Raw genomic sequence first — 27656 nt, 5'->3', positions numbered from 1 at the left:
CCGGGCTCGGCTGTTATAATGGATTAGCTTTGAGCTTTAAGTACAATAATTAAAAATTGAGGGGTTGCTTTGAAAAAAATAATAAATCAAAGGATAGCATCATTAATTTGGCCATTATGAAGAGATATATGTATCTGTTTACCTGATTATCTTTTTGATACATACATGAAGTTGGAAACATGTCCTCACAAGACTGATATTTGTTATTAATTGTACAAAAATTATGAGCACCTTTGTGTCATTCAACTACTACAACCCAAAAAAATAAAAGAATTGATGAGACATTTGTTGAATTATTCTATAGAGTACCTCAAACTGGGATAATCCTACTGAATATGAAAACAGATGAATTGCATTACATGAATCACACAGAGTTACTTGAAGATATGGTCGTAACCTCACAGCTGCCTCGATCCTGCTCTAGTGAACCTGGCTCGGTTCCCAGAATTTGAGCTACCCAGTGGAGGAAAATCATCATTCTCAATGATGAATGAATTGTTCTTCAATCGACTTGGAGTTTCGGTATTACCAGAAGGAACTTTATTATTACGGTTCTGGTTCTTCTGCTGGAATGCTGATTTAGTGGTAGGAGAATAAGAAGCAAGAGGCTTTTGACGATTGTTTTGTTCAATTGGTGATTTGTTTGAGGGAGAATTAACCATTGCCTTGATTCCCATTAGCTCAGGGTCAGGTGAAAACTTGTACGGTAATTTGCTGTCGTCCATTTTCCGGAAAGTAATAGAAATCCTGCAATATACGAGGAAATTAAAAAGACTGATTATGGAAATAGAAAAAGTGCAAAGATTTTTGCTTTCTGTGTGGGCAGGATAGATTAAGTACCTTTTTGTTGGGACTGCTGGAACACAGTGCTTAGCAACATCAGCTCCATTACCATTTAGAATGAGCACAGATCTGCAGTATGCAGACAGCAACATCTAAGAAGCATAATTTAACATGACAATCGAAAAAATGACTTGAAACTGATATGTCATACTCTTATTTGCACATCACAGGACATGAATCTTTCTCAATTTCTCAGTTTAACATTAGACACTCAAAATCACCTAAAATGACTCACAATGGAGAGGGCAACCTTTAACATGATAAAGCTATGTACAAGCTATGAATAAAGCTTAGCTTAACTTCCACAATTAACAATATTCATTGATTAATTTGCTATTATAACATTTACATCTCACTGTTGACACAACCACCCAACTCCTCCAGACTCAAGCTAGAGACAAAACCACAATGAACATAGATTGCTAGTAATGAACTCAACAAAACCACTAGAATACATGTCTAAGAGTAACAGCTACAATTAAAAGGTGTTACTTAAGAAAACACAATAAGCATAGATTGCTTGCTGACTAGTTCATGAGGAAATGCTTCACTAGCACCAAGAGCAAAGAGATTCCACTCAAATTAGATGTAAAACCAACACCACAAGCAACCACTTCATTTGGGAAGAGAAGTGACTGATAATCAATAACAGAAGAGAGAATTTAGAAAGCATACCCAACTGGCAAAGGGATAGAGATAGGCCCCGAGAACTCTCCTGGACCCACAATCTTCAAACTTGAACCAAAAAGTATATTGCACTCTGTCAAAAACGAGACAGTGCAAAATGGCCGAAGAAAATCATGATGGTCGATGTGAGGAGGAATGCAATCTCCTTCATCATATATATTCACAATACAGCTGTTGGGGATGCATGTTGGAGGCAAAATGTGCCACCTGACCATTCTCTTGATCATTTGCTTGAACATCGGGGGCAGAGGATCAACTTCTTCATCTCTAATAATGCCAGGAGGGTTTCCATCTTTGTCCTGATACATTATGAGATGTAAGTGAACAATCTTCATAGAACATAATGAACCTGAAAGGAAACAGATAAGAGAATTGGAAGCTTACCGCAGAATAGTTGTAGCAGCAGCCAAATTGCATCGTGACGCGTCCTTTACCACGCATCCATTTTCTAGGTTCTGAATACGTCCGTTCTGTAATGAATTGAAATGAAAAATGAGAATCAGATAAGCACAACGAATCAGATTTTCAGCATATTATTATATATTAATTTCCACTGACATTCATGCCAGAAGTTCAAATAACAAAGAAACCTTAACATCAACACTAACATATATCTCATACTTGCAAATTCCCCTGAAAAACTCATAACATTAGAAAAAACACAGGCAAGCTTTTCTACAAACCTCTAAGCTGCCCCTTTTGGCCCATTTGTTGCAGTTTGTAGACAGATTCAACAATTTCCTTCTGCTCTTCAGTATTAAAAACCTTGGTGTTCAGCTCAAGACCTCGCAACACATTTATTGCTTTCCCGTCAATCCTCTCAATATAAACAAAGTCCTTTTTCCTGCCAACATTGGAAAACCTGATCTGCTCATTTTGCTCCTCGGACAATCCACGGTCAGCTGTGGAGGAAACTCCACTGAGCCTATCATTCGGCAAAAATGGGGATAGGCACAATATCGTGTCTCGCTGATCGGGCCTCTTTCTCATAGATTCTGAATCATTCTGCGGTGGAGCACCTGATGCCGAGGAGTGCTCAGACGACAACACCTCAGCGCTATCACTCGACAACGACATGTGATCCAATTTATCTGCAACCACATCAAATAGCATAAGAGAAGAGAATTTCTGAATCTTGATTTTCAATAGTAAAACATATAGCATGGAATTAAACAGTAAAAAGCAAAAACCTTACAAGAATTCAAACTGTAGTCCAAAAAAAATGAAGACTTAAAAAATTAGTGTGCAGAATTTAACACTCATAAAACCCAAATAATCAACTACCACAAGTAAAGTACATCAAACATAGAAAATTTAAGAACAAGAACTCACAAGTCACCCCAAAAAGTCAAGAATAAGAAGACTTCAAGAGTCAAGAAAGAACAAATGCATTACCCAAAAGGAAAGAAAATCAAAATATTCAAAGAGAATAAAGTAAATAAATAAATAAAAAACAAAATTGCAAAGTTGGTGCCTTTAATTCATTATACCATGGATGAGATTAAAAATGCGAGTCTCCAAAAGACAGGCACATTGCTTGCAAAACCCTTCTGATAGAACCTCTAGTAAGTCTTGCTGTTCTAACGTTTCCAGCAACTTCTTGCGGACCTTGCCGTTGCCGTCGCCGGCGCCGGAGTTTGTGGGGTTTCTAGTCACGTCTTTGCTCATCTCTCCTATGTCAGAAAATCGAAGAGAAGATTCTACGGTGAAGTATTATTGTCAAGTACACTTGAGTAGAGGTAGCTGTTAAGAAATAAGTACACAGAGAGAGAAGATTTAGAGTCAAGATTGTGTAAGGAGAAAAGAAACCAGGGGAGCCGCCGTTTGTACGGATTTAGGCGTTAAATAAATAAAAAAAAACATGGGTTTATTTCCCTCTGAGTTACGTTTATTGGAACATACAATCAGTGAAAAGATCGGTTGGTCAATAAACGCTTGCCAAGTGAATACATAAGTGATAAAATTAAACTGATTTAAGCGGTTGAAACCGGTCACCAAAAACAAGCAACGCGAGATACTCCTTTCTACAGCCGGTCTTGACTGGCGTAACGACGTCGTTTTCACCTTCAAATTACCCATCGCTTCCAACCTAATCGTCGTCAAAATTCAATCCTCCACCACCGAAGTCGTTATGGCTCACAAGACAAGAAATGTGACTGACTCTTGCGTCGGCAGTTTCACCAGTTCGCAAGACCTCAATCACATCATTGCGTAATGCCTCTTCCTCCTGTTGTTATTCTTCTTATTATCTGTTTATTTTAGTTAAATTTTCCATATTTAACCCATGATCCTGATGCTTGGTTAAATTTTCTACTTATTTTCAGAAACTATTTTCTGTCTCCCTTTTCGGTTGGTTGTAACGCTGATGTTCTTTGGTTACTTGAGAGTAACAAATTGATTGGATGAATCAAACTTGGGAATTGACCTTCATGATTGTGAAAAATAGTGCCAGTGAATCAAAGTGATATAAAAGTCTCTGTAACAGAAATGATGTAGTGGACAGCTCCGTACCAGATTCCATACCATTCACTATCATCTATCTGATCGGCGATACAAAGTCTCTCACTTCACTTGTCCTTGCATGGGAAATTAATAACAGTTAACAGAGAGAGCCCTGTTTCAAACAAAATCTACAAGTTTTAATTTGCATTTCAAGCTCTCTTTCTTGTTTTCTTCTGCTTATATTGAAGCTGTGTTTTGAATATTTGAAGAGCTGTTATGTTGTTATCAGATGTTATGGCAAATGGTAAAAGGGTTTTCTCTTATTGGTGTTAAAGTTGCAAACTTTGAAATAAAAAAGAGGTTTTCGGAGAGATTGAAGTGTTGAATTTGAAAGCCATTAGCACAAGGTAAGGGATTTTTCAAAAAACTATTCTTGGTGCTTTTCAGTGACCCTTTTGCTTAAATTTGATTCTTATAATTTTGGTTTGCTCATTTTGCAGCATTCTGTAGAAGCAAAATCAAATCTTTGAAGCTTGGAGCGGTTATCTCTCAGGACTGAAAGAACCCATTTGATCAGAAAACAGAAGAAACCACCAAATGAAGGAGGTTGACTTCTTTCATTCATTCAGTGGTCTTGACTTGGATCAGATCCTTGCATATGATATTTAAACTTTGTGCATTTCATTTAAATTTTCATGGCATGAATAAAATTTTCGGTTATTCTTTTGTAAAAGTAGTAATGAATGAAATGACGACATAGAGCATTCATTATACCTTGTTTGGTTGGTTTCCTGCATAAATCGCAACAGTTTTATTGCCCCATTTAAGTTCTCGTTTTATCCAAGGAACTTTTTTAACTTCTTACATCCATTATGCACAAATCAGGCATAATAGTTTTCCTTAGCAGTAATCATTTTTTTATTTCATAAAAGTGAATCTATTATTCTTTTTATGACAGGAACCGGGATCACCTTAGTGCACATCAGTAAACGAGGAAAATGAGTTCCTTCTCATGCAAAAAAATGATGCACTTTGATGGAATTTCTGAGTTTTAACTCGCAACTTGATAAAAGTACCTTATATAACATTAATCGTAGTTAAATGGCTACTTCAGGTAGCAATGCTATTTTGGTTTTTTAATTATGCCAATGTGAAGTATTCCTTGTAGTAGTTGCGCAATTTTGTTGGTGTATCAAACCTTGATTCAATTAAAGCTAATGGATGTACTATTTTCAGGCTGCTAACTGTTGCAAAGCCAAAATTAATGTTTGCAGAAGAATGAAATAATAATGGCATTTGAAATTGACATTATACACTTGTACAAATATTTATGCTTAGGAAATTAACTGACTCTTTCCATACAAAAATCCGATCTGCAACCAGCAACCTTTATAGCAACAAATCAAAATCTGCAACATTGTCATCTTTTTGAAGATGTTACGAGGTTCTATTTTCAATAAAATCAAATTGAATACATGCTCAACCACCTAATAACAGCGTTGATATCAAGAAAAGTTCAAAAAAATTTCAACAAAACGCAAGGCATCCAGCCATCTTACTCCGAGCATGAAGGTCTGCAAAACCTGAAGTTTCAATAAGAAAGCAGAATTTCAATTTAAATGCTTAACTCACGACTAATTCTCGCTAATAACTTTTTGAAAATACTAATAGATGAGTAAAATGTACAACACATGAAGTTATTTCGTCATTTTCATAACACGGGAGGTTATTACATCCACTGAGACTATCAATAAAATAACAACATCAACTATAATGGATGATGCAGCCACAAAAGCAATAGCCGAAACTTGTAATTGTTTAATCAAAGTTTTAAGTAAAAGATTTTGCGTATTTCGGACAAACTATTCAAAATTTGAGTTTATTTTGATATTTATAGACATGTGCTTCTTAAGATAAAGAGTACATTTTCAGATCTGTATAAATTCCAGCCTCAGTAGCAAATGGAAAACTTTGGATGACTCACACAAGTAATCATGAGTTCAAACAATGTGGAAATTTTCAGAACTTAATTTGAGACTCACATTATGGTATAATACATCAAAATTTCAGTTCATCTCAACATTGTTACACTATTCTTGTTCAACATCAAATGTCCCACGGAAGTTATCTTTGGCAAAACTTCTGTCAACAAATAATGAGTGCAATCCAGCAAAATCAGTCATAAACCCATTTTAATCCATAGTTTCCAGAACTAGACCACAAAAACTTTTGCCTGTCATTTTATGTTTAATATTCAAACTAGGTGTTGCTAAGAGACAATGAAAAGTTTTAACACAGATTGATGCTGAGCAAATCCTATAGTGCCTTCAAAAATTAGCAGTACTTCATGACAAATAATGTTGTAGCAGTGAAAAGCAACTTATATATTAAATGAGTTCAGTTGGTGGCATAATTGGAGTAAATATTTGGAAAGGCATAATGAAAATTATTTATCTGAATGTCAAGGTACCACACTAATTGAAATATGCAACTAGCAATGAATAACCTTTTTCCATGAGTAGTAACAAAAGCACTAACCTAGGCCAAGAAATTAGATGACTCGTGTTTGCAACAGACATGGAAAAAAAATTGAAGAAAACATGAGGGATTGTTGATACTATGTGTGGTGTAGAGTTCAAAGTTGTAGTCGAAGAACTTACAAACCTCGCAATATGCTAGACTCCACTGACAGCAAGATTTGTTAATGTTCACAGGCTTGAGACCCAATCTTCTGTTTTCATGCAAAAGAGTTGACGTATAGATACATCGGGTAGCCTTTTCATATGAAGATTCCAGGGAGACACTCCCACATGATGCTAACTAAAATTACCAGAGCAAGAAATGTGGTTGGCATTCCATTTATATCATTGACTTAATAATTAGCATATCATGCATTCACTAATGAGAGCAAAGGTTAAACAAAGACAAGTCAGCAAGATGCACCATTCATAGTTATAGACAGAGACAAAGCAGCATAATGGATTTCTTCAAAATGTAATAAGCCAAGTTTAAGCTGATTCCGAGTTTCACTGCTGCAATATGATTTCTCAATCAAACTATCAATAATATTGACAGAATTTAATTTGGTATCTGGGGCCTGTGAATGGTGTAGATGATTATAGACTATTATAGTGCAACAGAACAGATGGATTCGAAATCCAAAGTCACATGATATATACATATATTTCAGTAACATAACAGCAATTAAGAGAAATAGAGTGAGTCCACAGCAAAACCTTGTTGCACAAGGGCGTAGTAAGCATATATAGCCAAATCCATAGTCCTAAAATTAAATTAAAGAAATATTTTACCCAAACAAGTGGCAGCTGAGTTGATTGGTTAAAAAATTAAAGAAATGATACCAGTGCTGGGAAAGTAAAAAAGAAATATATTGCTAATTTGAATTAAAAGATAAAGAAACGAAAGGAGAGCCCACCCCAGTAATCTTAACAAGTTGGCCATGAGGTACGAGGCGTGGGAGATAAAGAGGAAATTTTGAGAGATAGCTCGAGAATGGCATTGTCCAATATCGAATGATAAATCGAGAGAGGGGAAAATAATGCAAGTCTCGTGCCCTGTTATCGACAATTCTTCCACTTTCTACCCTTGTAATTGCATTCCCCTCTCACTCTTCTCCTCTTCTCCTCTTCTTTGGCTTTCCTGCCCTTCTGTAATTCAACGGCGGCAGCAGAGCCCTTCTGTAATTCAATGGCAGCAGAGCAATCAATCGCCTGGGTTTGCCAAAAAGCATTCAAACTGTTTCATCCGGTAGCCCATCTCTTCAATTAACCAATTCAGCCGGTTTGCCATTCCAACTATTTTTGTATAAATGTAATAATATCCGTTGGATCTAAATTCAAGATATCTGACGGTTTTAAATTAACTGATCGTATGTTACGTTGAACTTAACTTAGGGATTGCCTATATTATATCATATACTTTATTTTATTTAGTTATATGTTCTTAATTTTACCTATCGTTTTTAAATTCCTTTTACTTTTTCTTTTATACAAATTGCCCTTAAATTAAAATCAGTTGGATGAAATTACCACCTTGTAATCAAATTTAACAAATAAAATAAAGTATACGTTATTTAATGATATCTCGTTTTATTATATATATATATATATATATATATATATATATATATATATATATAGCTTAAGAGTCATTTTTTATTATTACATGGAATAGGTACATTATGTTATTTGACGCATGAATGTCAACAAATATTTTAATATAATACACACATATATATGTATGTATGTATTGGAGTTTAACAATTACAATAAAGAGAAAAAAAGCATTGAAAATATACGTGACGTATTTATTGGAAGTCATACAATGGGCAGCCCATTTATGTTTTCTCTTAAGATATACTAGGCCACAATAACTTTCCTGCTATTATTTAAGTTTTGGTTGGCATGGGTGGATTGATATCAGATCAGGTGGCACATGGCGCAGTTGGCTTTTGAAAAAAATTCAAAGTATCATTTTGAAAAAAAAAAAAAAGATTTTATTTTCTTTGAATTTTGTAAAAGTGCCCCCTTTGAATTTTGAAACTCTAAAAATGTCTTAAGCTGATTTTGAAATTCAAGCTACCCCATGTTTAAAAGCCTAATTCTTTAAAATTTAATGGGTTATTTTAATTTTACAGAATGTATAACCCACCCCCAGTAAGAAATAGCTTACAACATAAAATAAACAAAAAAAATGACATCTTAAAAACATCAAAACTCGTTATGGAATATATAAATATTATAGCCATGGTGCCATTTATTATATTATAGTTGTATTGCTATTTAATGTGATGTGTTTTCAACTGATTTTGGGGTAAGAAAAGCCAAACCAATCTAGAACAATAAATTTGTTATTTTGAGGGGAGATGGGGTACCTCACTGGTTTATTGTGTGTTGGGCGGTGTATCTAAGATTTTGGGGAGGTGAGAAAGGGAGAGAGAGTGGTAACAATGGTGGAAGATCAGAAACAAGAGAGGTATCCTTCAAAATGAGCTTCACGCCTGCAAAACAATAAAATAGAGGTTAGAGGTGAAGCCGGGGGTACCCCGGCGTTCACACTCCGACGCTCAAGTTAGCAAACTCAAGCTTTTATTGCAAAGAGAGCTAGCTAGCCCTCTGTAAATTAGGGTTTAAGGTTGAAGAAAACCTCTTTTTTGGAGTGTGAGTGTTTTTGGGCGAATGAGAGCATGATGGAGAATGAAACTTAGGCACCTTTATATATGGAGTACCTCAGCTGCCACGTGGCGTACCCTTTTTGGCTAACGTCCTTTTACCTTTTTATGATTTTTGGGCCGTTATGTGCATGTTCGCGGCGTATCTCATCCTTTGGAAACGTGGCGCGCGCTGGAGAGTGGTCCAGGGTACCTCTGCAGTAACTGTCGGGTAGGCGGCTGAGGACCACTGTCCTTGGGACAATGTCCTTTACTTTTGGCAGAGGTAGCAGGCGGCTGTCCCCCCCTTTTGGTACAACGTTCTTGATTCCTTATTCTGACAAAATTGAATAATATCTTTTAAGAGGTGGAGACGTTTCTCATGGCGGATATTTTCGGAGGATTCTCTTGCATCTGATCTGCCGGGTACCTCGAGTTACGTGGGGTACCTCAATTTATATGGGGTACCCCTAATTGTACGGGGTACCTCTATTTGTGTGGGGTACCTCTTATCATGTGGGGTACCTCTATTTGTGTGGGGTACCTCTAATCAAGCCGGTGACCTCTAATTACGCCGGGTACCCTAATCATGCGGGGTACCTCTAATCACGCCGGGTACCTCTAATCAGGCCGGGTACCTCTAATCATGGCAGGTACCTCTAATCGTGCGGGGTACCTCTAATCATGTCGGGTACCTCGGATTGCACTGAAGTTATTCCATTCGTCGACACGTGGCGTTCTGCTATCTTTCTTATTTTTCCCCCAAACAACATCCCCCTAGTTTCTTTTGGCGAGAAGTATTGGAGGCACAAGAAACTTACATAAAAAGTAGGAGCGACACGTGGCGATATGAAGTTTAGCTCGATGGGCAGCTGAATAGAGGACGCCTCTAGGGGTACCCTTATGAAGGGAAGATCTCTGGAGTGAACAAGACTTTGAGGGGACACTTTGATGAAGTTTCAGAGGAGAAGGCCCATACGGTGGGAGACCCTGAGGAGCTTTAAGTTAAACTTGAGAACTTGGTATCTCGATAGAAGAACATAGTTGACAATGCTTTTGAGCGCATCATGACCGAGAAATGGAGTGCTGATATGGGGCTGGTGGTGCCAAGAGTAAAGAACTAGGTAGATAGGCCGGCTATCTTGAAGGCAATTGAGAATATCAGGGCTTCCCACACATCTTGGTCTGAAAGCCCATAGAGATCAACTGGGGTACCTCAGATGAAGTCGCCATAAGGTACCCCTGATACCGACGCTTGTGTTTCTGCTATTTCTAGCACTTTTGTTGATCCCCTTATCCTAAATGATGAAGGTGAAGATAACCATCTTAGTATGTAACCTTGTTCGGCATTACCGACAAGGCGTATGGGGTACCTCGGGTACCCTTAAGCTTGGATATCCCCTGAGCTATCTGTTACTTTATGGCGGGATAACCCAATTTTATCAAACATATGGTGATTCCTCCGGATATGCTTGTTGCTTATCTCAAGCATTCTTAGGGTTCCTCTTGGTGTATTTGAGGAGTGACTTTCTGGCGTGGGGTACCTCGGAGATACCCTTAATTAGTGTATGGCGATTTTCATAGAAATGCTTGCCGCAAATCTTCACAAAACTTATGGCGATTCCTTTTGAGAGATGATGGAAAACCTCATGATCCACCATTCACTCTACATCAAATATGCAAGACAAATAGTAATAAAGGTGGGCTGCTCGCCTACCCTTATGCAAGGTGGTAAAAAATCTTATGATCCGCCATTCGCGTAGAATCAAATAGACAACATAGATTGAGATAAAGGTGGCTGCTCGCCTACCCTTATGCGATATGGTCGAAAACCTCATGATCCACCATTCGCTAGAATCAAATAGACAACATAGATTGAGATGAAGGTAGCTGCTCGCCTACCCTTATGCGAGACGGTCGAAAACCTCATGATCCACCATTCGCATGGAATCAAATAGACAATATAGATTGAGATAAAGGTGGCTGCTCGCTTGCCCTTATGCGATATGGTCGAAAACCTCATGATCCACCATTTGCTGGAATCAAATAGACAATATAGATTGAGATAAAGGTGGCTGCTCGCCTACCATTATGCGATATGGTCGAAAACCTCATGATCCACCATTCGCTGGAATCAAATAGACAATATAGATTGAGATAAAGGTGGCTGTTCGCCTACCCTTATGCAATATGGTCGAAAACCTCATGATCCACCATTCGCTGGAATCAAATAGACAATATAGATTGAGATGAAGGTAGCTGCTCGCCTACCCTTATGCGAGATGGTCGAAAACCTCATGATCCACCATTCACATGGAATCAAATAGACAATATAAATAAAGATGAAGGTGGCTGCTCGCCTACCCTTATGCGAAATGATTGAAACCTCATGATCGACCATTCGCTCAGAATTAAATATGGCGAACAAATAATGATAAAGGCGGCTCTGATGTTGAGTAGATTATCATAATTGGAGATAGGTTAGGTACCTCGAGTACCCTGGAGTAAGATGATCTCTGCATACCCTCTTGCATCATAATAAACAATACTTTTACTAGTAGTATGACATTTCTTTATTGGATTGGTGGCCCAAATCAAGACTGAAACCGAGTCTTCAACCGGGGTACCCCGTTTTTCATCTTTGGGTATTCGAGGATCCAAAGGTGCCTCCAATTCACATTTGAGCTTAATTTGTTCCCCGTGGGGTACCCCCGCATAACTCTGGAGTAACTAGTTATGGGGTACCCTACCACCGAGGCCTCGGTGGTGGCTCTTGCTGCTCTGGTAGTGGCGATCTTGGAGGTTGGGATACCCGTGAGATACCCTGAGTGTTAAACACTCGTCCCCGCGGGGCAACCCGTGGAGGGCTCCGCATTTGGGGTACCCTTGGTATTGGGGCTTCCGTCCTCTTCGGCTTCTTCTTATTCTTTGTGACCTCGACCTTATCTTCTTGGCGCTTCAAATGACATTTCTCATCCATCTCCACTTGTTGCAACGCCCGTGAACGGGCTTAATCTAGTCCCCGTGGGGTACCCCGCATAACTCTAGAGTAACTAGTTATGGGGTACCCTACCACCGAGGCCTCGGTGGTGGCTCTTGCTGCTCTGGTGGTGGCGATCTTGGAGGTTGGGGTACCCGTGAGATACTCTGAGTGTTAAACACTCGTCCCCGCGGGGCAACCCGTGGAGGGCTCCGCATTCGGGGTACCCTTGGTATTGGGGTATCTGAGGCATGGCGAACGCCTCGGGGAGAGCTGCTGTCCTAATCTCCATAGTGAATGGCGATTGGTAGGTCATTGGCGTTGGTGCAGCTGTGATGTTTTGCTTCTTGGAGAGGAGCTTTACTTGGGCTTCCAGGTTCTCCATCTTTTCCACAAGTTCGAGGGGTACCCTCGGTGTACCTGATGATGTCGCCGCCATTTGAGAAGCCCTTTTGGCGTTTAACTTCTCACGGAGATCCTCGTGGGTACGCTTTGCACGCCTCGTACCCTGGCTACTGCGGGAATTGCAAGAGGCGGTGGAATGCTCGTCGCGGGAGCCCATGGTTTGAAACTTAGAACGGGTACCCGATGGCCTAGGCTTTGGCTTGCTGGCCTCGGGTACCCCTCTTCTGACCATAGCTTGGTCGTCCGTTTGAGGTGGTGGAGCTTCTAGCATCACTGGTGGAAGTGAACTTTCGGGTGCCCGAGATCCGACCGCCCTAAGTATTGCGTGAGCAAGATCCTCAAAACGCTTGTGCGAAATAGGTTCTTCTTCTTGGCGAACACCCGTCGACTGCTTGACACCCTTGCCCTTACTGATGCGGGCTACCCTTCTCGCGGGATCACTGCCTTCACTGCTGCTGTCCTCTCTCATCCTTGTAGGATCCCCCATTAAACCTTCGGGAGGTACGTCGGGTGCCATGTATTGGAGTACACACAACAACTAGTTTGGTAACCGTGGAGGAGGCTTTTTGTGCGTCTCCCCACAGACGGCGCCAATTGTTTTCAACTGGTTTTGGGGTAAGAAAAGCCAAACCAATCTAGAACAATAAATTTGTTATTTTGAGGGGAGATGGGGTACCTCACTGGTTTATTGTGTGTTGGGCGGTGTATCTAAGATTTTGGGGAGGTGAGAAAGGGAGAGAGAGTGGTAACAATGGTGGAAGATCAGAAACAAGAGAGGTATCCTTCAAAATGAGCTTCACGCCTGCAAAACAATGAAATAAAGGTTAGAGGTGAAGCCGGGGGTACCCCGGCGTTCACACTCCGACGCTCAAGTTAGCAAACTCAAGCTTTTATTGCAAAGAGAGCTAGCTAGCCCTCTGTAAATTAGGGTTTAAGGTTGAAGAAAACCTCTTTTTTGGAGTGTGAGTGTTTTTGGGCGAATGAGAGCATGATGGAGAATGAAACTTAGGCACCTTTATATATGGAGTACCTCAGCTGCCACGTGGCGTACCCTTTTTGGCTAACGTCCTTTTACCTTTTAATGATTTTTGGGCCGTTATGTGCATGTTCGCGGCGTATCTCATCCTTTGGAAACGTGGCGCGCGCTGGAGAGTGGTCCAGGGTACCTCTGCAGTAACTGTCGGGTAGGCGGCTGAGGACCACTGTCCTTGGGACAATGTCCTTTACTTTTGGCAGAGGTAGCAGGCGGCTGTCCCCCCCTTTTGGTACGACGTTCTTGATTCCTTATTCTGACAAAATCGAATAATATCTTTTAAGAGGTGGAGACGTTTCTCATGGCGGATATTTTCGGAGGATTCTCTTGCATCTGATCTGCCGGGTACCTCGAGTTACGTGGGGTACCTCAATTTATATGGGGTACCCCTAATTGTACGGGGTACCTCTATTTGTGTGGGGTACCTCTTATCATGTGGGGTACCTCTATTTGTGTGGGGTACCTCTAATCAAGCCGGTGACCTCTAATTACGCCGGGTACCCTAATCATGCGGGGTACCTCTAATCACGCCGGGTACCTCTAATCATGCGGGGTACCTCTAATCAGGCTGGGTACCTCAAATCATGGCAGGTACCTCTAATCGTGCGGGGTACCTCTAATCATGTCGGGTACCTCGGATTGCACTGAAGTTATTCCATTCGTCGACACGTGGCGTTCTGCTATCTTTCTTATTTTTCCCCCAAACATGATGTGAATTTTCAAAATTATAATATATTTTGAATGTGCTCCAACTAAACAAATGTGCAAAATTCACTATGCAGAGAGTCGGCTTGGAAGAAGTTCATGCAACCATTAACATAACATAGAACTGGGTAATTTTTACTTTTTTCCCTGAGTTTTGGGCTTTTTGCACTTAGATAGCCAAAATCTATTTATTAATAAAGACCCCCCTATTGTCAATTAATTATGTGCTTGACTGTTAGCTGAATTTAAAAAGACTAAAATGCCTTTAGTTGGGTTTTCAAGAACTTTCACGTCTCATACATTTGGCGCGAAGATTATAACAACCATAATATTACCATTATACCCCTTAAATTTGGATTATTTACAATTGCATTCAACAAATAAAAGGATATTCTAATCGTGATCATAAGTTACATTAACCAAAATACTCATGTAAAAAGCTCAAAAGCTTAAGTAAGTTAAAAGAAATACTCACTGTTGGGATCCAACGGTCACACTGCCACAAAATTGCCTATTTAAAGGCTTAAATACAAAGTCTTGTTTACACGCATCCCTACCTCCTCTCAACACTGTGCAAACTCAACTATATTTCTCTCAATCTTTCAATCTCAACAACATGGATTTAGAGGGCTCAAGTGCAGTAACCAACAAGAAGAATAGATATAATAAAGGCAGTACGAAATGGAGGAGTTAAGTTAATAAAAATCAATGTTAAAGAAACAGCTAAAATTTAGAAAATAGAAAATGCAAAGCGTAGGTGAATGGTATTAACACAAAAATGCAGCATATCATCTATTAGATACCAACAAATTAAGTACACAATAGAGCTATACAAATTCAACAACATCTAACTAACTTAAAGAGACTAATCATTCTATATGAAAACATTTCAAGTTGTCAAAATAACATTTTATCAATTATCTAATTTAAGACTATTGAGGCATATCTTGCATTATGCAATTAAAAACAATTATCATTAAGTGTTTTAAACTTCAGTTTTTCAGCTCTATATAATTGTCATTAAGACCAAAAAAATTATTTATATTTCATACATATTTCAGGCCTATCAAAACTCACTTAAAAAAGTACATCATGAATATTACATGGCATAAATTAAATGCATAATCTACCATAACATAAGTTGAAACCATATGCTTACAAAATACCCAAAACGGCACATATTTTATGTTGGAAAATTTTTTCTTGATTTTATACTTCACAGTTCCATAAACGTTATCAAAATTGTGTCAATAAACAAAGAATGAAGCATCCACTTGACATTTACAAACAACTCACAGTAGTATCAATACACTCTAAATGGAGCAAAAAAAAAAAAGCCTTATTCAAAACTAACTTATTATTAGTTTCAACATAGCAATTCAAGTCTTTTGGGTATCGACGAAATTCAAAATCGTGCATGATGCAAGTTTGGTGTTTCTTCTTCACTTCACATAAGTAATAGATATTGTTTTATTAAAAATGAAGAATTTTTTGGCCTTCTAAACAGAGCTCTCGGCTAAGCTTCATGAAAAAGAAACGTTCAGTTTGAAAGAAAAGAGAGAAAGATGTAAGCTTTGAATTTTTTTATAATTTTTTATTTTTATAAATGTTCACAAGACTCGATTTTTTCATAATGATTTAACAATTCACTGTACTCATATCAATCAAAATGTGCAAAAGTTATGCTTTTCAGATTAAATTACCAAATTGCCCATAACTAACTATATGAGAACTATCATTTGCATTCTGTAAGGGGATCTTTATTAATAAATAGATCTTGGGCATGTAAGTGCAAAAGGCCCAAAGCTTAGGAGAGAAAAGTAAAAATTACCCACATAGAACCATATGTAATTTAGACTTGAAGTGTTGCATAAAAATACAACATTCATAATGCACACAAGAATAGGCTTGGAAAAAGTTTATACAACCATTTATATAACATGACATAAAACTACATGATAAAAATAGTTATGAGGTGTAACCTTATCGGCTTGGATTGTTAATGATTCAATACATTAAAAATTCAATTTCATTTGGTCTTGAAAACTATTTTGCCCATTTATCCCACTAGCGTAGCAGTAATATAACTACAACAATTTAGTCATTTTTCTCTCTCTCTCTCTCTCTCTTTTTTAAATGAAAAAAAAATGATATTAAATTGATTACCTATGTAATTCACATAATTAATAACCTTAAATCCTTCAATGCTTATATTAAAATTTAAGCCTTCACCTTTTACCTTTTTTTATTTTTATATGTAAATATCTACTGAGATAATTATAAACTTTATTGGACAATTATGTGATGTTAAACAACAAAATGCTAGTTTAAAATTAATTTATATGTTTTGTGTAGAATTTTAAAATTTGGTTTTGTACATAGTTGTTTGTCTTTACATTCAAAATGTCCTAACTGTTATTTGGTTGAAAAACTTTTATTTAAGAAAAATAGATGGTCAATTGGGTCAGTTTGGATATCATTGTTAAAAAAAAAAAAAAAAAGGTCGGACTTAGTTTTGACATTTTAACTCAATAAATTAATAGTTTGATTCGATATACAAACTTTAACACGACAGCACAACTTGAAAACATTCAACACGACTCACTGTCAAAGCCTACAAGTGAGTTCTTAAAACTCTCGGAATCTCTGAAATAAATTATATGATGTTGTTGAGAAAATCAATATCTCTAATGCAGAATAAAATACCCTAAATCTTGACCTAAAAATATAAGGTGATGGAGCTTCGATCACTTAGATAATAACGGGGTGTTTGGCACCCCTCATTACTAATAAGGGAGCTTCCATCACTTAGACAATAAGGGGGTGTTTAGTTTGGCTCTTTACCTACCTCGGGTTGCATTGCATTATGTTTGGGGCACCAAATTGCAGCATACCTGACCATTTAATCGGGTTTATCTAATGCAGAATATAATTTTTGAATTTAATATAATATTATAAAATATAATATTATATTTTTATTTCTACATTATAATTTTTAATATAAAATAATAAATTTATAATTTAATAATGTTATATTATATTATATTTTTATTATATTAAAAATATAACTAAATAATTTATTATTTAATTATATTATAATAATTAATATATAATATCGATTAATGTTTAATAAGGTAATATAAATAATAATAAATACTTACATAATATATAAAAATAAAAATATCACATAATATTAGATTATTTAGTTATATATAGTAATTAATATATAAAAATTGATTATTATTCAACAATTTAAAATAACTAATAATAAATATTTAAATACGAATAATTTTTGAATAATAATATTTGAAAATTAATAATATAAATAATTATTGGATAATTTAGCACAATTCATTTTGTTAGTGAATATGTTACGATAATTTTTTATTTTATTATTTTGTAATTATCTTGGTATATAAAAACTTTATTCTATTATTCTAAGATGATTTTTAAACCAATCTTATAAATTTTAATTGTTTATTTATGTTGTTATATTATTTAGAGATTATTTGATTAAATTATTTGTTTTGGTCTTTATTTTACAGGTTAAATATTTAGAAAATACTAAAAAATAAATATTATTTTATGAAAATTTAAGGCTATAGGCTTTAATCCTTATGAAAAATTATGATATTTTTTATTATTTTTATTAAAAATGTTAAATTTTTTAAATTTAAGAATTTTATATTTAATATTTTTAAACATTAATAAATATTATTTTCTAAATATATAATTTAAATTAACCATAAAAAATTAAAACAATATAATATAAAACTAAATATTATATAATATTATTATAATATAATATATTATAATATACTTATTTTAAAATAATATAATATAATATAATACAGTGCGCTAAAAGCAACTTAAATACTTTAATTGGTAATATCATTTCAGTAATGGAAGGTCGTAAGTAAAATTTGATTTTTATGAATTCATTTTTTTAAGAAAATTTAAGAAAAAAATTTGAAGAAATTGCCTTATCTCGTCACAATCTTTTACGCATGGCAACCAGTTTCAAAATATCCACCAGAACTCTTCTAATGTAAATACTTGCATCTGAAACTCAAAACACTCAAAATTCTCAAAATCTTGGACATGGAGATATCGGTAAGCCTTGGCACCAAATTTTCCCACGTATTATTCCACCCTTTATCTTCATCGTTTCCAACAGCAACAGTCAGCAACTGGGCTTCTGCAACAGCAACAGCGAGAGTCGTTGTCAAAGAACAAACTCACACTGAACCAGCACAACAACCACCACCGGCAGCCGCAGCTGCTGCTCGAGGAAAGCGCCAATCCAGTTCCTACTTGGCAAGAAAATCCGCCATTCTTGAAGTTCAACAATCATCTGACCTCACTTCCTCTCTTGAGAGGTCTTGTTTTGTCATTTCGATCAATACCTATTTGTTGTTTCTTTTATTTTTTTGGTTGAGTGTTGACCCTTGATGATTATCTCAACTGGGTTTCTATTTTTTCAACTAATTTAGTGACAAAGTCGGGACTTTTTTTTTTTTTTTTTTTGAATTTGTTTTCTGAGTTGTGTTGATTTTGATTATATTTAACATTGAGCTGCTGCGACTTCTAATCCACAATTAGTGTGGAATAGAAAGGATCATTGGGTGGATAGTTGATAAATAGTAATTTCCCATCAATAAGTAAAAAGGTGAGTGTATATCAAACAGTTTAGCTGCAGTACTTTCCTAGTCGAGTAGAAGCAGAAATGTTGCTGAGATAAATAGTAATTTCCCATCAATAAGTAAAAAGGTGAGTGTATATCAAACAGTTTAGCTGCAGTACTTTCCTAGTCGAATAGAAGCAGAAATGTTGCTGACATAACCTTCATTTTCTTATATGTATGTTTTATTATGCAAATTTGTTTTTGGATGCTGACACTGTTGCAATTTACATGCTGACTTCGCTTTGGTTAGAAAACCTTGATTCTTTTGCAATGTTCAATGCCGTTTAGTTTTGAGCCTAAAGTAATTAGTATGTTGTTTATAATGTTCTATATTAATCGAAACATGAGAGTTACAGCGTTAATTTTGGAGGTCAACGATGAATTTCCAATGAACAAGTTGGCTAGTAGTCACATTGCATAAGCAATATAGCATAGTTTGAATAAGAAGAATAAAATAATCGTAATTTCATTGAGTACCTCTCTTTTCTTGACTGCATTCCTCGTTGGAAAAGTTTGTTAGATTGAAATTCTGGTTGTCTTTTAGACTTAAGTTTTAGTGACAATACACTTGGTGAAAATATGTTTACTTCATGACATCATCTTGAAGTCTTGTTGTTATGGAGACAAATATGTCGCTCAATTAGCTTGGCATTATAAGATAAATGTACTTCTTTGCAGATTAGGAGGGATATTAAAGGTGCCAGACTTGAATGCTATTTTGCGACATTTTGGGGATCTTGGCCGAGGGCGGGATGTTTTGCAGGTCCTACTACTTTCCTTTTGTTTTGTTTATCTTTTGTGCACGCCATTGATATTTTTGATGGTAAAACCTGCTGAGTTTATTTGTTTACCTTTCTTTGTTCAAATGCATGTTCCTTTCCTGATTTATTATTAGTTGGGTTTGCTTACTGATTAAATATCAATTTTTTGGTCCTGTATATGTACCTTTTTTAATGAGCATTTTGTACCCAATTAAGTGTTCTTTCTTATATGGAGATCCCATTTTGGTAAAACAAAAGCTGTTTCTGTTTTTTATACAAATCTCTGCCTTATGATTCAAAAAAATGTAGACACCCCGACGAGAAAGAAGGTTGCTGAATATGGGTGGGAGGATTATCTATATCGTTCTTCAATATTTGTTCATTACACTTTCCTGAGTGAGCTTTCGCTGGAGAATCCTCATTTTTATAGATTCTATATTTGTTAATTGCTTGATTGCAAAAAGTTATTCTGTACTAGTATACAAAAACTACTTTATGCATTTGTTTTTGTTTCTATTATTAACTTGTTCAAATTATGGTTTTGAAATTAGCCTATTTCATTTCAGCTATAGGGAAGATCATTCTCAAAACAGTAATTGATTTGCAATTTATCATAAATATCGTTCTGATAATTTAATATGGCTTGTTACGACTGCATCAACCCAATTTATGGCTTGCTACCACATGAAGTATCCCAAAATGCTTCTATGCTCTTTCCGTCCTATGTGAACAATGGTTTACTGATGCTAATAATTACTATTTTTTTAATACTTCGTGCTTGGTATTTCTGCAGCTCTTTGAGTGGATGCAACAACATGGCAAGACTAGTATTTCTTCTTATAGCAGTTATATCAAGTTCCTTGGGAAAAGCGGCAATTCCCTTAAGGCTCTAGAAATCTACAACAGCATTACAGATGAATCAGACAAAGTTAATGTCTTTATATGTAATTCGATTCTCAGTTGTCTAGTCAGGAACGGAAAGTTTGAGAGCAGCCTCAAACTGTTTGATAAAATGAAGCAGAGTGGTCTGACACCAGATGCTGTTACTTATAATACGGTATACCAATTTGAACACATTATATAATTTTGATTTACATGGATTTGAGGATGTTAAATGTTTGTTCGAAGTTGAGTTCAGTCAGGCAAATGATAATAAAATTCTGCCTTTTGTATGACACTTGGTGTTGCAGTTGACATGTAAGTTGCACAGAGTCTTTGAGTGACAGCTTTGTTGAACAATGGGTTTGACACAAGTGAGAGAGTCAACTTTTATATGCTTGCAATATTCTTTTTCTTTTCTATGGTTACATAATCCATATTGTGAATCTGATTTGCTATTTTATTTTTCAAAGTTCTTCTAAAGTGTGAATAAGCCAAAGAAAGACAGAATAAATGGTTTTGACATAGATTTAGAAGAAATAAATGTGTTGCCGTGGAATAGCATCAAGCTTTGTTGGAATGAAGTGCCAAGATCATTTTGTAACAAAATGCCAGAGTTTAACAGGAGTTTCAGATCTATGATAATATAATTTAAGTTACCATTCAAGTAGGATATCCTTTTGTCGATTTCGTGTTATTTAATTTGTTATTGTCTTTTTAACTGTTCTTCATTACATTTGTCTTTTGTCTTCCATAGCTGCTTACAGGTTGCATTAAGGATAAAAATGGCTATTCTAAAGCATTAGAGCTGGTTCAGGAACTTAAGTATAATGGAGCGCAGATGGATAACGTGATGTATGGGATACTTTTGGCTATTTGTGCTTCAAATAATCTATGTGCCAAAGCTCAGAGCTATTTTAACCAGATGAAAGTTGAAGGCCATTCGCCTAACGTATATCACTATAGCTCTTTGCTCAATGCTTACTCCTCTGGTGGAGACTACACGAAGGCTGATGAATTAATTCAGGATATGAAATCTTCAGGGTTAGTACCGAATAAGGTTTGTTTCATGTTTATATGGCCATTCTAGTTTCAGGAGTTACTAGTGCATTACTTAACAGTTGAGTTTTGCTCATCTTGAAATAGGAAAGAATGAAAATCGATGTATACATGTGAATTTGGTAGAATAGAGAATTTGTACTGAATTTCAAATGACAAAAGAACACAGTTATGATACATAGTTATCATGGTGAATTGAGGCTTACCTAACCGTATTCTGTCTATGCTTTCAAAATCAAGTGTAATTGTTTTGGTGCAGCAAAAATGTATTAGTATTATGGTACTTGGATGCTATCCTGATTAGGGGATACTATTTTAAAGTTAAGGACCATGGGGTTTATTCCCAAAGATTAGTTGGTTTGTTTGGCCTTTTTCAGTGGAAGCAAGAAGTTAAGGGATCAAGTCTAAAGGGATACTTTATATTTGGGTTGAAACAGAACTATAAAAGAATAAAAAAGCACCATGGGGGTTTGGATTTCATGCTGTAAGAGATTATTGTAAAGGAATGAATTGGTGCTTTTCAATATATGCCAAATCTATTTTCATGGGTATCTAGGTCAAAATAGTGCATAAAGTAGTGAGTTTCTTGTTATCTCTTTTCCTTTTGTTCTGTGCATTTTCAATAATTTGCTTTGTTTCTATTTGCTGTAAACACGTGTGTTGGCAATTGTGTGCTTTTCTTATGTTTTCTTTTTGAGGGTAAATCATTCTTTTTGCAGGTAATACTGACAACATTGCTGAAGGTATACGTCAGAGGAGGCTTGTTTGAAAAATCAAGGGAACTATTAGCTGAACTGGACACTTTAGGCTATGCTGAAAATGAGGTACATTGATGAATTTTTACCTTTCATATGTATGTTCAAATATCAATCTTGTTGAAGATATGATATTTAATTTTAATATTGTGTTTCGGAGTAGAATATGTTATTTATTACCTTCAGGATCATAGCAGATCCTGATAAGGAAGTTGGAAATTCAGACAGAAAAGAGCATAACAAATTGGGCTGAGGTTCAACATGTTCAAAATTTTTTGTTTCTTTGCTAAACTTTATTTTTTTAATTCATAGGTTGGTTTTACGATTTATAATAACGCATGATTCGGCTGGGTCTGCTTATTCTTCTTTTAATTTATTTTTATTTAAATTCTAAATTTTAATTTTTTAATAGAAAACTGAAATGATTTAAGGTGAAAACGAAATACAAAAGTGAACCAGACTGGTGGGTAATTTATTATAAGTCATAAATTTCTTTAAGAACACTGCTCCTTTTTGAGGTTTTCGAGTGAAAAACAGACTTCCAAACATCCACATTGTTGATTCATTGTTATGTGGTGCAAGTTGCAACTTGATTTGTTTATAATGATTTTGCTTGCCCCTATGTTGGCACAAGTTCTTCTTTATGTAACGTATAACCTTGGCTTTGTTCATATGCGTCTATATTCTAATCGACAATTTTTTTTTGAAAGAATTCTTTGGAATAACTCTTCTGCAGCTTAAGGTACACATGCCATTTTGCAGATGCCCTATTGTTTACTTATGGATGGTCTTTCTAAGGCTGGTTGTTTAGATGAAGCAAGAGTAGTTTTTAACGAAATGCAGGAAAAATGCGTTAAATCTGGTATGTTTCCCATTTGATGAGGGACCTTCTAGCAAGCTGTTAGTTTCAAATATTTATTATTATTATTTTTTCTCTTTACCAAAGAAACAAGAACATTCTCAAAAATTAAATCATTCATTTGACCATTGTTGACAAATGCAGTGTTGTACATGTCATTTCAATGCCATGCCAAAAGAATGGGGATTGCTTTTGAAATTAAGTTAAATTTCTTTTTCCTTAATCTCAAAGAAAAATAAACTATCTGATTCTAGTTATAAAGCTTTATTTTCACCTTAAACTCACATCTGTTTTAGTTCTGCCTTTAATTATTTCTAATGCCCCCGAGAAAACCTAACTTCTATGTTTGTTGGACATGCTATGAACTCCCTAGTTGCCTTTTCCTAGATTTGAAGGCTAGGGAGAAACATTGTTATTCCTATATTAGAGGTGAGTAGCCTGTATAATTTGATTAGTTCACATCTGTTTTACTTGAATCAAGAATAGAGTGGCCTAATCTGATCTGTGTCTTTGTTGGCATTGTTTATGCGTTGAAGAATGCTGTATTGAGGTATATTCATTGTATTTTGCTAAATATATTTTGTTAGACTTGACTTGAAGTCTGAAAAATACTTGCGATGTTTTCTTACCTAATAGCATTAAGCATATGGATCAAGTGATTTTACTAACTTGTGTTGCTCTATCTCAATTAATTTTCAAAAAGATATCTCTTTCAAATCAAGGTCCTTACCTTACGGCTTAAGCTTTTAGGTTAAGCACAAATTTTGTTTCCCTCACGCAGATGGCTATGCCCATAGTATCATGATTTCAGCATTCTGCCGAGGTGGGTGTTTTGAAGAGGCAAAGCAGCTGGCTGGGGATTTTGAAGCCAAGTATGACAAATATGATGTTGTTCTGTTAAATTCAATGCTTTGTGCCTACTGCAGAACTGGTGATATGGAGAGTGTAATGCATGTCATGAGGAAATTGGACGAATTAGCAATTAGTCCCGATTACAATACCTTTCACATTCTAATCAAATATTTCTGCAAGGAGAAGATGTATATTCTTGCTTATCGGACAATGGTGGACATGCATAGGAAAGGCCACCAACCTGAGGAGGTATGTTGCATAAATTTATTACTTCTTGTCAAGGATTTACTCTAGTCCCTTGCAATTCTAGAGGCCTTTGTTACTACTGTGATTTTAAATAATGAAAGTGGTTATAGACAAATGAACTCTCACTTCGGGACTGCAACGTGAAAGACTTATCACGTATATTATGCTGTTTTGCAGGAACTCTGCTCCTCCCTAATTTTTCATCTTGGTAAAATGAGAGCACACTCAGAAGCTCTCTCTGTTTACAACATGTTAAGATATAGCAAAAGATCAATGTGCAAGGCCCTTCATGAGAAAATTCTTCATATTTTAATATCAGGAAAGCTTCTCAAAGATGCTTATGTAGTAGTTAAGGTCTGCTATATTGTCTTACCATTTTAGATCGATTCTTCAACTGTCCTTTATATGCTTTTCAACCTAAATTACTCTCTTTTCAGGACAATTCGGAGTCAATTTCTCATCCTGCTATTAAGAAGTTTGCATCTGCATTTGTGAGGTTAGGAAATATTAACTTGGTTAATGATGTAATGAAGGCAATCCACGCAACTGGCTACAGGATTGATCAAGTAAGCAATCAAGGATTTGTAAAGCAAACACAAGCTCGCATGCGCGCGTGCGCGCACACACACACACACGCACGAGTAGAAGGAATAATTTAGAAATGCCCTGTAATTCCATTTCTTCTATTATCTCAGGGAATATTTCATATAGCAATAGCACGATATATAGCAGAACGTGAGAAGAAGGAATTGCTGCTCAAGTTGCTAGAATGGATGACGGGTCAAGGTTATGTTGTTGATTCATCAACAAGAAACCTGATACTCAAAAACTCACACTTATTGGGACGGCAACTCATTGCTGATATACTGTCCAAGCAACATATGAAGTCAAAATCGTCAAAAACTCTGAAAGAATGAGCAATTTGATATTAATTAATGCTGGAGTTCTACATAAAGAAATGAATATGGCTTGCGGTTTACCCTATCATACTATAAGCTAGCATGTCTCTCTTATGTGTTAAAAGTTAAAACTCTAATATTTTACTACATAGAGCGGTTAATCAAAAAATAAAAGAAAAAAAGGGGGGTGGCCGGGGGGGGGGGGGGGGGGTTGTTGGAAAAGAAAGAAATTAGACAGATTAAAAAGATCTAGCATTGAAGGTGATGAAATCCGACTATACTTGGAAACAGAGGTGGCCAATGGGCCGAATGGCACGAGGTACGGCACGTGTCCATACAGCACGGCACGACACAAGCACGTTTCGGTAAAGCATGTGGCATGGCATGCACGTGGGCCGTGTCGGGCTTAGATTTTAGGTATGTGGGCTTTAAAAGCACGACACGATTAGAGATGGGTCAAAGTACAGCAAGCGAAAAGTACACAATAAGCACGTTTCATTTTTTAATGAAAAATAAATTTAAAATTTTATGATTTTATAAATAACTTGAAATTGAATCTTTTAATATATTTTATTGGCTCAAGTTTTTTAAATTTCTCAAGTTTTTTAAATTTATTTAATTCTTAGTTTCAAAAAAATTATAATTAATTTATGTTTATAATTTATTAAATAAATAATTAATATTGTAATTTTAATAAATAAAATTATAACTATCATGATTTTATAAATATGTATTAATATTATTATAAATTATAATATATGACTTTACGTAATTTCAAGTTAACAATTAAGTTAACTCTTAAAAAAATTATTATTGTTGTTGTTGTTTAGTACTAAAAAAGAATACCATAAAGTCAAACTTAGCAACTAATATTATATTTTTTTATTATTATTAATTTATTATTATTGAATATGGACTTGAATTTTGAAAATTTTATTCTATTAAATTAAAATAAAGGCATATAGATCCACAAAAAATACATAACATTGAAAAAAATAAGATAACAACTTGGCATGTGCTCTTAAAAAAATAAAAAAGGAAAAAAGTTTAGTGGGCTATTTTTTCTAGACACGGCACGACATGTGTGGGCACAGCACAAGTGGACACGAGCACGTGTGGGCATGGCACGTTTGCCAACCTGGCACGACGCAGCACGAGCATGAGCACGCGTAGGCTTCCTTTGCCAGCCCAGGCCCGTTGGCCATCTCTACTTGAAAATTATGAATTTACCCTTCATCTTCAAGCTCCCAAGGCCTGCAACGTAGGTCTTTAACTTGCAAAAGACATTTTATTGCTACGTGCGAGTTAGCATTTGGTTCATGAGAAAATTTGTCAATATAAGTGTAATGAAGCTGTATCAGAGTTGTAGCAAGAATGTTGTTCTCTAGAGACCTACCTATCATATTCTCTATCTCCATGATGGGAGAGTGTTTGGATTCACTTATTTTTTTATTTTTCTGGTAGAGTCGCTTGGATCCCCTTATTAATCATCCTAAATCTGGATTTATGGTCCCAATTAGTTTGACACTTTTATTTGTAACTGCCATATCAAGTAAGTTATTAATAGTTACAGAGAAAATTGAAGCACTGAGATCCCTAGTTTTAATATTCTAATTAGAGTTGTTGCTAAGATTACTATCGTTAGCTTGCAATTAATTCAGCTTAAGTTGTCAATTTCCTACAAGCCAAAAAGATGGTCATTGAGCGTACTTGTAAGGAGACTGACACCTCTGTAAAGGAGCTTAGAGACCCCCATATTTTCTAAAAAAGGATACAGACCTGTTTTTGGACATACAAAAAAGTTTTTTTAGACAAATTACAGACCTCTATTTGGACTTACAAAAAAGTTTTTTAGACAAACTTTGGGGTTCAAAGGAGTCAACCTACCATGCAGACCTCTTTTTGAACACAAAAGATATTTAAAAAAGTACGTCCCGAATAATTGCTATTTGTGGATGCTCGTCCTACACGTTTACAAGAAATTGTAAGAAGTTTTAGGAAAGGACGAAATCTCTAGTCATAAGAGAGCATTGCCATTTATGGATCAATGTCCACATTTAGAGGTTCAACTCAGAACGACACTTTAGGCTTTTATAATTTCAGTATTTATTTTATAATTTATTGATTTCATCAATCATTCTAGGAATTCCAGGCTTTGAGTCGCAAATGGAGTCTCAATTGTGTGATGGTGTTATGAAAACTGTTATTTTTTTTTCTATAATTGGGAGGAGATAATTTTTGTCTCCTACAAGACTCGTGATAATAAAGATACCAAAATGTACATTATTAGTCAAATGTATTTCTATTATTGATCAATGTGAAGATCAACAAGAGATGTTTTATTTGAATTAGAAGAAATTAGTGAAGATTCTAAAATAAAGAGTGAAGCTAAGTGCT

General features: G+C 35.7%; 3 protein-coding genes and 1 long non-coding RNA gene across 4 annotated transcripts; 2 read left to right on the top strand and 2 right to left on the bottom strand.

Annotated features, from left to right (window-relative positions):
- Positions 1-180: 180 nt before the first annotated feature.
- On the bottom strand, positions 181-3368 carry LOC102630212 (RNA demethylase ALKBH9B-like). The gene is made up of 6 exons (XM_006471019.4): positions 3021-3368; positions 2214-2621; positions 1915-2000; positions 1519-1829; positions 841-912; positions 181-747 (listed from the first exon to the last, which is right to left on the bottom strand). Exons 1-6 carry the CDS (start codon positions 3196-3198, stop codon positions 399-401), a joined length of 1404 nt encoding a protein of 467 aa, XP_006471082.2. The 5' UTR covers positions 3199-3368; the 3' UTR covers positions 181-398.
- Positions 3369-3539: 171 nt separating this feature from the next.
- On the top strand, positions 3540-5236 carry LOC112496244 (uncharacterized). The gene is made up of 4 exons (XR_008055057.1): positions 3540-3741; positions 3855-4379; positions 4473-4578; positions 4931-5236. It is a non-coding gene; the product is annotated as an uncharacterized LOC112496244 (long non-coding RNA).
- Positions 5237-5343: 107 nt separating this feature from the next.
- LOC102617081 (uncharacterized membrane protein At1g16860-like) lies at positions 5344-7707 on the bottom strand. The gene is made up of 3 exons (XM_052442302.1): positions 7409-7707; positions 6637-6792; positions 5344-5555 (listed from the first exon to the last, which is right to left on the bottom strand). Exons 1-3 carry the CDS (start codon positions 7490-7492, stop codon positions 5478-5480), a joined length of 318 nt encoding a protein of 105 aa, XP_052298262.1. The 5' UTR covers positions 7493-7707; the 3' UTR covers positions 5344-5477.
- Positions 7708-18188: 10481 nt separating this feature from the next.
- On the top strand, positions 18189-25347 carry LOC102607323 (pentatricopeptide repeat-containing protein At1g10910, chloroplastic). Its single transcript, XM_052442422.1, has 10 exons — positions 18189-18644; positions 19628-19712; positions 20504-20767; positions 21347-21649; positions 22368-22472; positions 23166-23265; positions 24044-24363; positions 24538-24714; positions 24798-24926; positions 25056-25347. Exons 1-10 carry the CDS (start codon positions 18367-18369, stop codon positions 25275-25277), a joined length of 1983 nt encoding a protein of 660 aa, XP_052298382.1. The 5' UTR covers positions 18189-18366; the 3' UTR covers positions 25278-25347.
- The last annotated feature ends 2309 nt before the right edge of the window (positions 25348-27656 follow it).

The sequence above is a fragment of the Citrus sinensis genome, chromosome 5 (genome assembly GCF_022201045.2).
Source record: "Citrus sinensis cultivar Valencia sweet orange chromosome 5, DVS_A1.0, whole genome shotgun sequence".
In the NCBI taxonomy this organism is placed as follows: domain Eukaryota; kingdom Viridiplantae; phylum Streptophyta; class Magnoliopsida; order Sapindales; family Rutaceae; genus Citrus; species Citrus sinensis.
This window is presented reverse-complemented; position numbering and strand designations above follow the sequence as displayed.

Bases quoted from the DNA above. Each gene is read 5' to 3' on its own strand.
- LOC102630212 (XM_006471019.4), bottom strand. From the start codon at position 3,198: ATGAGCAAAGACGTGACTAGAAACCCCACAAACTCCGGCGCCGGCGAC. The intron at 2,001-2,213 runs GTTTGTAGAAAA...AATTCATTACAG, and splicing joins CCAAAAGGGGCAGCTTAGAG to AACGGACGTATTCAGAACCT. The intron at 913-1,518 runs GTATGCTTTCTA...TGCATACTGCAG, and splicing joins TCTATCCCTTTGCCAGTTGG to ATCTGTGCTCATTCTAAATG.
- LOC102617081 (XM_052442302.1), bottom strand. From the start codon at position 7,492: ATGCCATTCTCGAGCTATCTCTCAAAATTTCCTCTTTATCTCCCACGC. The intron at 6,793-7,408 runs GTGGGCTCTCCT...TGGTAATTTTAG, and splicing joins AACTTGTTAAGATTACTGGG to TTAGCATCATGTGGGAGTGT. The intron at 5,556-6,636 runs GTTTGTAAGTTC...TTGAAACTTCAG, and splicing joins GGAGTCTAGCATATTGCGAG to GTTTTGCAGACCTTCATGCT.
- LOC102607323 (XM_052442422.1), top strand. From the start codon at position 18,367: ATGGAGATATCGGTAAGCCTTGGCACCAAATTTTCCCACGTATTATTC. The intron at 18,645-19,627 runs GTCTTGTTTTGT...ACTTCTTTGCAG, and splicing joins CTCACTTCCTCTCTTGAGAG to ATTAGGAGGGATATTAAAGG. The intron at 24,364-24,537 runs GTATGTTGCATA...GCTGTTTTGCAG, and splicing joins AAGGCCACCAACCTGAGGAG to GAACTCTGCTCCTCCCTAAT.